The sequence below is a fragment of the Vigna unguiculata genome, chromosome 6 (genome assembly GCF_037176805.1).
Source record: "Vigna unguiculata cultivar grain cowpea cultivar isolate G323 ecotype 2 chromosome 6, ASM3717680v1, whole genome shotgun sequence".
NCBI lineage: Eukaryota > Viridiplantae > Streptophyta > Magnoliopsida > Fabales > Fabaceae > Vigna > Vigna unguiculata.
The window spans coordinates 41,202,017-41,214,431 of NC_140797.1; the positions used below are offsets into that span (position 1 = coordinate 41,202,017).

Here is a 12,415-nt window from a genome sequence, read left to right on the forward strand (position 1 = left end):
AGAATAATAACCACAATGCCTAGTACAAAACAATAATCGATTCGTTACAATTTGTTTAATTCCAATTCCACAACTAATACTACATATAAATATTAAAATAATGCCCTCCAATAAAACCAACCAGACCGATACGTAAGCTAGACGAGCATCGCCAATTGATCAAAATTAAGCACCTGTGGTACCCATTGAACAACTCCCACCAAATAATGTTGATGCAGTATCATATCATATTAGACTGTTCACTCATTTCTTACAGCACTACCCCGTGAATGAACCTCTAGCCATCAGGTAATATCACCATGTAAAGACAATCTTAAACTAAAGTGGAAGGTTTACCCACCTATCCACTCAAGACAAAAAGTTAGAATGCCTTCCCAAAAATCGAGAATCCAATCGCGAGTCTAAACACCAGAACCTGATTGATGACTAATGTCTGCTACAGCTTCTGGATTCCCTGGATCAGAGCTACCAATAACAGATTGCTGCTGCCCTTGTTCACTTCCCAAAGAGGAATTCTCCTGTGTGCCAGGACCAGGAGACAAGGGAAGCATTCTTGGATCAGAAGTTCCCACTTCGTGTGCCCTAAGATCCTTTCGATCAGGAACTTGTTGAACTGACCTATCCCGCCTGTCATAACTGGGGCTCCGGCTCCGACTCCGGCTGCGGGTATGGCTTCGGCTCCGGCTCCGGCTCCGACTGTAACTTCGGCCACGAGACCAGCTGCGACTTCGACTTCTACTACGACCCCTGCTCCAACTCCTGCTTCTGCTTCTACTACGGCTTCTGCTACTACTACTATAATCCCATGTTCGGACTCTATCTGGGCTTCGACTATAACTTCTTCCTCTACTTTTGTAAGAAGCGTCCCTTCTGTTGTCAAATCGGCCACGTCCGCGCCCCTGTCCACGGTCATCCATACCACGTTCACCCCTACCCCAACCAACATGACCACCACGAAGACCACCAGATCCCCTACCTCTGTTGCCCCTACCAGGAAAGAAATCACCTCTCCCACCAGCTCCATCCCTCATGCCACCACGTCCACCAAAACCGCCACCACCACGTCCACCAAATCCCCCATCCCTCATGCCTCCACCTCGACCACCAAAGCCACCACCATCCCTCATGCCACCCCCACGGCCCCCAAAGCCACCATCCCTCATGCCACCCCCACGACCACCAAAGCCACCATCTCTCATGCCACCACGACCACCAAAGCCACCATCTCTCATGCTACCACGACCACCAGTCTCCCAACGCCCACCACCAGAATCAAACCTACTCATCCCACCCCGTTCCTTTCCAAAGTTTGATGGCCCACGCATAGCCATCTGTCTTAACTCTGGAAGCACATGCTGATTAGCACCCTCCAAAACTTTGATTAAATCACCTGCGTGTTTCCAGTCCTGCTCAGAGAAAAATGTATATGACACTCCAGTAGCACCTGCTCTTCCAGTTCTTCCTATACGGTGCACATAGTCCTCAATTCCAGTGGGGAAATCATAATTTATTACCACCCTGTAACATAAATTCACAAGTTCAACTACAATGAAGCAGCAAAAAACGCCTAAACAAAGCTAAGGCCACAATGTGATAGACAAAAGATTCATCATTATCCAGCACATGCAAAGTAACATAAAGACTCCATAATATTACCCATTCATTTATATTATTTACCACAAAGAAGCTAACCTTATATCCTTAATATCAAGCCCACGAGCTGCAACATCAGTGGCAACCAGAATTGGTGACTTCCCAGTCCGGAACTGACTTAAAACCCAATCTCTCTCACCTTGAGACTTGTCTCCATGAATTGCAGCAGCCCCAAAAGTGCGGCCAATATTACGAGCTAGTTGATCACATAACCTCTTCGTGGAGCAAAATATTATGACCTTAGAACCTCGTTCTTGGGATCTGAGGATCTGCTCCAAACGCCTCTGCTTCTCCATTTGTGGGACAACTTCAACATACTGCAAGTATACAAATTACATATGCAAGGGAAAAAAGAGTACAAGTCTCCAAGAAACTAAAAATATTGTTCTTCATTTGGAACATATTAAAGTAAATCTATTCATAGAGAAAATCAATGATGGATTATTTAATTGATTACAAATAAAAGTCAGGATACTAGATAACAGCATAATGACATAATGACATCGAATACAAAACAGACGTAAATAAATATGGCACAACAGAAAACAAACTCGTCCTAGAAAAAGGTATTTCAGAAAAAAAGTCCTTCACACAAATTTAACACAATTAAAAGGCCGTGTTTTAATTTTTGGAAACATAACGTTCGCAATACCCTTTCTATAAGTGAACCATTCCCAAAACTTACAAAGTGCACTCACTACACATGACAACATTTCCCCCTCCAAAAACTGATAAAAGTTAAGGCTTCCTAAAAAAGGGAAATGCAAAACATTGATATCTTAAAAATCCCAGTGCACAAGGTTCCAATAGTTGTGGGGTCTGGGAAAAAGGTCAAACATGAACAGACCTTTTAATCATGACCACAAGGTCACAAAAATTTAACAATCTTACTCTTGGGACAAGTCTCGGTCCTTTTAGAAAATAAACAAAAAATAATTGCAGAACAGTTTAGAGGACAATGAAACCACTAGTACATTACTATGCTAAGGAAGATATTCATAGCCACATGGAGGTCAACATGACGCAATGACCATATAGAAGATGCTTTTAGATCAAGTGTTAAACTGTTACATCAATAAAAAAGAGGTTACATTAACCAACATTTCAAAAGTGCCATCAAGAATTATAACTTCTTGAAAAGATATTTTGATGGCATTCTCATTTAAGAAACGTCAAATACCACAAAGAATAAAACAAAAATAATTAATCATAGATGAGTTTGAAGAGTTGAAATGGTATTTCAGTTCTTGTATTTAGAATGTGTTTTTGTTATTTTAGACAACCATCCTCAGTCCCTTCCCACAAGCATACCTGTAGCCGTGGTGATTAGAGAAACCTTTTTCCAAAAATCAAACCTTCAGCTTTATTGGTAAAGTTTGTCTCCATTCACTTCCACAATCGGATATTTAGATATAGAATATAATAATACAAAGAGTATAAATAATAGGAAGAAGCCAATATCCAAACAAGGAAAATAAATTTATTGAAATTTGGAGGTTTAACACGTCCTTATATCCGGAAGTAGAACCTTGGATATAGAATATAACAGGAAGAAAAAATGAAAGGAAGAAGCAAATATTTTCAACAGTCACAGAAAAATTGAACACAAATTCACCAAAACTGAGCACACAGACACAAGATAAAACTAAAATTACCACGTACTTTGTTTTTTAAATAAATTGCCTCAATTAAGTACCTGTGTGATGGCTTTATTTGCAGCAAGCTCATCTGCACTTCCAATGTTAACCTGGACTGGATTCACAAGAAGTTCACTAGCAATTTTTCTTACTTCTTTTGGCCAGGTTGCAGTGTACATGAGAGTTTGTCTTCGTGCAGGAATCTCATCCACAATCTTCCGGATTTGAGGCTCAAAACCCATGTCAAGCATTCTGTCAGCCTCATCAAGCACAAGTAGTGAAACTTGCCCAAAGTCAATTTTCTTCATTTCAAGTATGTCATTGAGCCGACCGGGTGTGGCAACAACAATGTCTGCTCCCCGATCTAACTCCTTTAGTTGAAAGGCTTTAGGTGCTCCACCATACAAGCACTGCAAAGGGAAAATAAAACAGATGAACCAAAAGATAAAGGCAATTTTCATAGGCTAAAACTCAACAAAAAGGAAAAGATAGAAGGTCTCGGACAAACCGTGCAAGAGACTCGTGATGATCGACCAAACTTGATAACCTCATTATGAATCTGTGTCGCAAGTTCCCGTGTTGGAGCCAAAACCAAGACAGTGGGGCCATTCAGAGAATTATTTTGTCGCTGTCTAAGAAGAATGAAGGCAGGGATTAAGTAACCCAATGTTTTCCCTGAGCCAGTTTTGGCAATTGCTACTATGTCTCTACCCTGTAGTGCAACAGGCCATGTTTGAGCCTGTATTGGTGTTGGATTTGAGAAGCCAGCAGAATATATCTGAAATGACAGTATATGACTAGATATCAGACCTATGAATGGTGCACGAATCCAATGCCTTTTTGATTTGCAAAACACAAAATTGCATTCAACTTGTATAATTTAGCAAACAAAAACAAGGACCCATAGGTTATGGTTGCTTACTGAAGCAACTTGAGGCAATTAAAAAAGGCAAAAAAGACATAAGAGGCGGAGCCAATAAGCAACAAATCCCAGATCACATAGAAATTTGAAGAATGGAGGGCCATCCACCCTTAGAAGATGCCCAAGAAAGGCTCCAACCATCCATTATGCAGGCTCCAAAAATCAGGATAGTAGTTGCACGTGTAATTGTGCCAATAGCAGATTAGCAGTGCAGCGTACGACATATGCTCCTGCTCTGGAGCAGATATCGCACCTGCGACAAGCGAAAATAGACAAGTTTAAAAGTAAATTTTAAGTTAAAAAAATGGGGAAAAAGGAGTAAAACCATTTCTTTCCTAGGAAGCACCAATGCATACAACACCATATTATAGGAGAACAATAAACTTACCTCTCTCAATATCTCTGGAGGAAAACCAGTAGCATCAAATGTCATGAAAGGAGGGGGAATGTCACCACCCTGTCAAGTGAGACATAAATAGTGATGTAAAAGAATTATAAATATGCACAAAAATATAAGTTTAAAATAAAATAAGTCATTTTACACAAAAATAAAACAATAGAACCACAAACATGGCACTTGTCCGTAACAATCTCCCCTAAGAAGATCATATCATCTCATATTCTATATAGCATATAAGAACAAAGACAGGCTTTGGTTTCACTTCTGATTTTGAAGCGTCTTAATTGCTTGTAACATACGCACAATTAAATTATAATATGAAATATGCCTAGGGTAGTGTAAAAGCTTGGTCTAGATGCTAATTGTACTAAAATATTAAACTAAGTGTCAAAAAAAGTACTGACCGTTGCTGTAACTTCATGTTGCTGGCAGTAAATTTCAGCAGGTGAAAGATCACTTGCATCAGAAGATCCCATATAGGAAGGCCTCATTAAAGTGTTATTAGAGAGAGGTGAAGGTCCTCCCATTGGAGGAACAAACATGCTAGGCATAGCATTCCCAGCAATACCACTTCCATTTCCACTTGGCATTACATTTTGAAAAGGAGTATTGCCGATCCTCATATCCTGCATAGATGTTTCACAGAATCATAAATGAAAATATTTAATTACAACAAAGAACAGGCATTGATGACTGATCAACTTAAAAATTAAAGGATTAAAAATTGACAAAGACCACTGAAGCTTTCACAGATGTATTATCAACAAAAGGTAGTGTTGAAGTAGTCAAATATGAAAAGCACCTTTAAAAACACTGCCATGAGGCACACAGCAGAAAAGAAAAGCTGTATTAACTTTATAGAAAGAGTAAATATTTAACTTTTTTGCAATAATATAGCATATTATCAAGAAGTTCATGATGCAAAAATCTTAAGTCTATTGCTGCTAAGTGTCTCAAGAACTGGAGGTTATTTTTAGGCATGCTGATTATTTCCCTTTAGCATCAATGCTAGAAAATCGGATGCTAGGATTTCAGGATCTTTTTGAGAAGTTAATGAGGATTGTCTTAACTGATACAGAAAGATGCACCAAGGGTGTATAGTCTGGATTGATGCAAAATATTATTTAAGAGAAAATGGAAGGAGGGAAGTTGGTTGTAGTGAAAATGAGGACTGCACCTTTTTTTGTTTGACCACAAAGCAAATAGTATGAGGGCCGAAAGTGCACGAGTAAATTTAGTGAGTAAATTTAGTGCTCGTACATGAGATGAAAATGAAAGCGATATTTAGTTGAAATATGACATGTATAGCCATAAACTTATCCTCCTACCAATACATTAAAGGGTATAAAAGTCATTTAACAGAACTTTTATGCTAATGTTTTTTTATACTCGGAAAAAATGAATTGCAGCCAAGTACATCACTAATTGCAGTCATTCCATTAAGAAAAATTATTTTGTGGACGGAAATGAGAATCCAATGGAGGTTTTCATATATTAGTCAAATGGCATTGCAAATAATACAATAATTGTAGTTAGTTGAAGATTGAAAAGGGAAGCAATGGTTTAAAAGTACTGGGGAAAAAACTACCTGCTGATTTCTAGGAACGGGTATTTGAGTCATATCTGGTTGCGGACGACCCATTGTTGGCATATCTTTGTTAGAATTATAGTAATATTCATTTCCTGCTCTGCCACGTAAATTATCCTCGTGACTCATCTTTTGGCCAACAGGATGGACATTGGATGGATGACCATGCATCATTCCTGGGCTCATCTGCTTATTAAAGTTAGGACCATGTTGGTAATATAAATCAGATCCACCCTGCTGCAATGGCATTGCAGAGGGTGACTTCTGTACACTGCCTGATAAGGAAGTCCTGAATTGCTGTGGCTGACCAGCATTGACACCTACATTAGGCATTTGACCAGAAGCTGTGTCAGCAGGAAGGTTCTGATTATTCTGAGCAGGCAAGGTACTCCTCTGCGGATACTGGGATGGTGAAAGTCCAACCTGACTTCCATTTTTAAACTCAGTTTCCTCTACCTTTTGAAATGCTGTTTGTTGATTTTCGAAGGGCTGACCATGCATGTTATGCTGAACCTGCTGAGGATTAGGTTGCCCAGGTGAGACAGTGTTTGGCTGAATGTGTTGAGAGTTTGGTTGCCTGGGTGTAATAATGTTTTGCTGATATGACATATAGTGCATGTTTTGGGTAGGGAACTGATGTACTTGTGGAGGTACAATATGTGAGCCATGATCCTGAGGCATTCCTTGGCCAAAATGCTGAGAATGCATTGTCTGTGGCGGCATCTGATGTTGAATTTGCTGTCCTTGAGGCTGCTGCAACATCTGCCCCTGGGGCTGCATCATTTGCTGTCTGGCTTGATGTAAACCTGGCTGCGGCACTGACTGCGTCATCAATGAGTTCTGCTGTGGTGCAGACTGACCACCCTGAGAGGGATTCTGCTGAGTGGTCTGCACCATATGGGGACTCTGCTGCTGCTGTTGCTGAGGTGGCATCGACTGGCCATGCTGTTGGGCAAGGTGACCCACCTGCTGTTGCGAGGGCTGCCCTTGCATTAACTGCTGCCCATGCTGCGGTGCCATCCCACCAGCCTGCATTGTGTGAGCCACAGGTATAGGTGCCAAGCTCGGTGCAGAAGCCACAGGCGCAGGCAAGGGTGACGTTAAGGGGGCAGGTTTTTCATATTGTGTAACATTGGTTTCAGGATTCCAATAGTATAACACACCAGTGCTGCCATCGATCAACCCCTTCCACGGTTGTGGAAGAGTAGGGTCATCGGGCGCATATCTAGGGCCAAGCCCTGCAGAAGCTGCCTCAGCTGTTGCCATAACAAATTTGTATGTATATCTCTGCAACCATTAACTAGAGTTCAAGCAACATGCAACACATTCAAATCTTACAGACATACCAAACCTAACTTATAATTTAACGCCACCAGAATCTGACTGCGTAATCCATAATATGAATTCCTTAAACCAGGTAAATAGATAAAATAAACAAAAGAACACTTCAGGAACCCTAGAAAACAAGATTATGATATTGCAAGAAGAGTCCGAAACGAAACTTACCTTAGGTTATATGAGTGAGAATTTGTAAGGGGCTTGTTGCTAATTGTGATTTTGCATGTTGGTGTTGTGTGTATGAGATGAAGAAAAAATTGCGCAAAAACAAAAGGCAAATACAGAGGCAGCTTTGGTTTGTTGAATGCAATGGGTTAGGGTTGTAGAGACAGAAGATGTAAATATGTAGATGCAGGTGTGCAACTTAAGCTCAAATACAGGGGACCATGTGATGGGAAAGTAACCCTTATCAACGGTTCTTATTGTCCAGTATTTCTTTGGGTCCACTGAATATTAATTTAACCACAACCGTCCAACGCATTAGAACTCAACCGCTGATCGTCCATTGTGATAATACTAGTATTTGTTTCACTATGAGATTTTAAAAAATTATAATATGTTTATTATATTAATATTAATATTAATTTGAATTTATAAAAATATAAAAATAGTTTCATATAAATATTTCGCTGTATAAAATTAAATAATAATATTTTGATTATTTATATTAGATTCATCTTACACATTTTTATATTTTTCTTTTTTAATAATTATTTTTAAAAAATAATTAATCATAATAAAAAAATATTTTTAATTTTACCTTTTTAGAAAAAACTTTTTAAACTTAAATAATTATTCACAATAAAAAAACCATTTACATAGTAAATGATTATAAAATTTATTTATTTCTATAATTATTTTTTGAAAAAATTATTTTATAGTTTATTAATATGTTTTAATTTCATAACAAATAATTACTTTATGGTGTAACAAAATTTATAGTATTGTAAACAAAATAGGCACACATACATTTATATTTTTCTACTAATGTACTAGTGTATATTGTTAATATATATTATTTATAATTATATATAAAAGCATTCCCTTTTAAATGATTGTTTTGATGTACATAATTTTTTTATAATTTTACTTTTTAATAATATGTTATATTTTTATTTTATTTTTAAAGTTTTTGTAAATATTTATAACCGTTTTCTAATTGTTCCATTAATATAAACCATTGTTTACCAAAATTATTTTTTCTTTATATATTTTATTTTATTACTTTATTTTTTAAAATTATTTTATTTTTAAAGTTGTTGTAAATATTTATAACCGTTTTCTAATTGTTCCATTAATATAAACCATTGTTTACCAAAATTATTTTTTCTTTATATATTTTTATTTTATTAGAAAATAATAGTAATGCACAAGCACATAAAATATGTGTTTTCACTACATTAATAAAAGATATCACTATGTGTATACATTTTTTTTTTAGTTTTACTCTTTTAATAATTACTTTTTAAAATTTAATTACAAAAATTTATTTTTCAACATATCTTTTTATTATAAATAATTGAATTAAAAAAATTAGTTGCTGAAAAGATGATATTTAGGCAAGTAATGTGATGTTATGTATGAAAACACATATACAAATATTTAAGGAAAACAGTTTTTGGAAACACTGAATTCATCAGAGAATATAACTTTATGAGACTTGTATTGAAATGGGGACATTTCTAGTATGAAAAAAGTTAGGAAAATGGTTGAAAAAGATATGTTATGCTTTTGCAGGTGCTGAGAGTGCATTAAGGTACAATTTTTATATAGATATGAAATAAACAACAAAATAATACAACTTCTCTATTGGGTGACAATAAACATATTCAGAGACAGTGCTGAAATATGTTAAGCAATAAATAACAGACAACCAATAAAAGAATGTCATTATATGTCTTTTTTTGTTAGCAGAGAGCATGTTGGGAGCATAATTGTATGAGATTTTGTAGCCTCAGGATTGGTTTGTAGTGAAAGAGTTTGAGAAGTGGTTTTGTTACTATAGACATCTGCCATTATATAACATCTTTACAACCAATGATTGTAGTTATACTATGTGTCATATAGACTAACCTATTAACTACTTTCCCAACTCTATTGTTAACATATATATCTATAAAATATGCAGACCTTATATGAAATTATCTTATATTTCTTTTTGTCAGGGATTATAATGCCCTAAATTATAATTTATTCATTTTACTAATAAAAAATTGTTATTCTCACTTTTATCTTTTTCTCAAATTCACTTATATATATATATATATATATATATATATATATATAAACATCATATAAACATCATTTTTTATCAAGCTCACTTATATTAAATGGTATCAAATTTAAAGTATAACAAAATAGAGAGCTTTTTATAATATAATTTTTTGAAAAGCTTTCGAGAGATGATATTTCAAGCTAAAACTTACATTAACATTTAAGTGTTAATCATCAAACAAAACATAGTACAAAGTAGTATAAAAATTTCAATACATAATTAATAATTTCTTCTTATTTATTTTATTTGTTTTCATAACAATTAAATAGTGAAAATATGCTACATTTTTTAATAATAATTTTATAATAAAATATCGGTTAACAAATATATTTAAAAGGTTTTATCTATAACAATATATAAAGGGGATTCCCCTTTTTGTGTCCACTTTTCAAAATACCGATTTTACCCTTTAAATATAATAATTTATTAAATTTTTAAAAATTGACCGTTACTTTATAAACTTTTTATAAAATCAGATGCCTTTGTTGTTCTGATATATTTCACTTTATTTTTAATAAATATAATTTTAATATATATATATATATATTTATTTAATAACATTATAATATTATCACTGCTAATAAAATATTACGTATATTTAAAAAATATACACACAGACGCGATAGCGCCTGTGTTACGCTAGTATTATATAAAAGATATAAAATGATACGTAAATATCATCTGTGATTTTGCTTTAAAGTTTGATTTGCTTTTTTAGATGTATAATAATACAATAAAAAATAATTTAAATATATTAGCAGTCTAAAAGTATCACAAAAATAGTTTTTTTCTTAATTCAACCTTGTTATGTTTTTTAGTGGTTGTTATGTATTTTAGTGGTGGTTCTAGAAGAGATAATGTAAAATCATGAGTGAGTCAGTTTGGTTTATATTGACCCGATAGGTTTTGACAAACACATATTTGACATTCTTGGTTGAAATAACTATTACTATTTGTTTTGTTTGTTTTTTAAAACAATATTGTTTATTGTTTCTGAATACACGATTTTACTTGGATAACTGATGTTTTAATAATATATACCCTTTGATTATAATACATTTAAATTTAAACACAATTTTATTTATTATTTAGAAGAATATTATATTTTGCGTTAACCAGTTTATGTAACGTCTACTAATTTCACTTGTCTAATATTATTTCACAATCAATATTCCCAATTAATTACTCACTTTTATAATATATTTAACATTTTATCTTAAAGTATTGTTCTAGGAGATGTTTAGAGATTATTTTGGGTTTCTTAAAATAACTTCTATCTCAATAGTTTCACATAACATCCTAATTTTGTTTTAGAAGGAAATCGGTCTTTATCGAAAAACATGATATATATATATATATATACGCATTTTATAAAATTGGTGATAATAGTATAATATTATTAAATTAATATATATAGAATTAATTTATATTTATTAAAAATAAGTGAAATGTTAAAAGTGAAGAAAAATGAATAAAGAAATTAATTGTTGATGAATAAAAAAAAAAGGAAAAAATAAAAACATTTTTATAGAAAATAGGTAAAAATAACCGTTACTTTTAAAAAATTTAATAAATATTTATATTATATAGGGTATAATTGGTATTATGAAATGTGGACATAAAAGAAATAATCTTCTTTATATATTGTTATATATATATATATATATATATATATATATATATTGTTATATATATATATATTATATAATAATTAATTTTAAAATATAAAATAGACTTAAATACCTATTTGATCCTCATTTTCGCAGTGTTTATTGCCATTAGTCCTAATTTTTTTCAAATGTTTAAAATAGTAATAATTTTTGCAATTTGTGTTTAATTTGGCCCATTTTGTGTCACGCCGTTTATATGAGTAATGGAGTCTTGTACAAGTGACATTGTTTATATTATGTATTATATTTTGTTTAGGACAATGATACTTTAACTCATTTTTTTTTTGACCCACTTTTAACCCATCATTTCAATCACTATTAGATCATCACATCATATCACTACAAAAAATAAAAAAAATGATCTAATGATGATTAAAGCAATAGGTTAAAAGTGAGTCAAGAGAGTGGGTTAAAATATCATTTTTCTTTTGTTTATTACGTATACAATGAGATGGAGAAATTAGTTTTAAAGTTAGGGATTAGGGATTTGGGGAAACCCTGTAATTAGGGATTTGGGATTGAAACCATTCCTCTCTCCCTCCTTCCTTCTTTTTCTTCCTCTTCAATCTTCAATCCCCTTTTTCCCAACAACAATTGTCATCCTTCAACATCTCAAACTCCATATGGCAACCATCTCAAAACAAAACCCTTCTCTCTCCCACAAAAACTTCATTGTAGGCTTCTCTCCCGTGCCAAACTCCAACAACCTCTTCATCTTTTCCATTTGGTATTTCAAAGTCCATAAAACTGCTAACAATCTTGCAAATTAACATGGACACAATAGAGAACATCCTTGCTGTATATAGGCTTTGGTCTATTACAAATTTTTTCATGTCTCTTCATTAGGCAAGGCTAATTCAATGTTATACCTAAATACATGGTCGAAAAGTTTTCTTCCATATTGATCAATGTCTTCATCTTTCCTACCTTCA

The 12,415-nt window shown here is 33.9% G+C and overlaps 1 protein-coding gene across 1 annotated transcript; it reads right to left on the reverse strand.

The window, feature by feature from the left end:
• Position 1: 1 nt before the first annotated feature.
• On the reverse strand, positions 2-7,882 carry LOC114186763 (DEAD box RNA helicase family protein). Its single transcript, XM_028074771.2, has 8 exons — positions 7,707-7,882; positions 6,201-7,487; positions 5,017-5,238; positions 4,601-4,669; positions 3,799-4,068; positions 3,350-3,700; positions 1,693-1,970; positions 2-1,518 (listed from the first exon to the last, which is right to left on the reverse strand). Exons 2-8 carry the CDS (start codon positions 7,464-7,466, stop codon positions 402-404), a joined length of 3,573 nt encoding a protein of 1,190 aa, XP_027930572.1. The 5' UTR covers positions 7,467-7,487; positions 7,707-7,882; the 3' UTR covers positions 2-401.
• Positions 7,883-12,415: the final 4,533 nt, after the last annotated feature.

Coding starts and splice junctions, on each gene's coding strand:
- LOC114186763 (XM_028074771.2), bottom strand. CDS start 7,466: ATGGCAACAGCTGAGGCAGCTTCTGCAGGGCTTGGCCCTAGATATGCG. Junction 4,069..4,600: donor CTCCAGAGATATTGAGAGAG/GTAAGTTTATTG, acceptor CTGTCATTTCAG/ATATATTCTGCTGGCTTCTC. Junction 3,701..3,798: donor CATCACGAGTCTCTTGCACG/GTTTGTCCGAGA, acceptor TTCCCTTTGCAG/TGCTTGTATGGTGGAGCACC.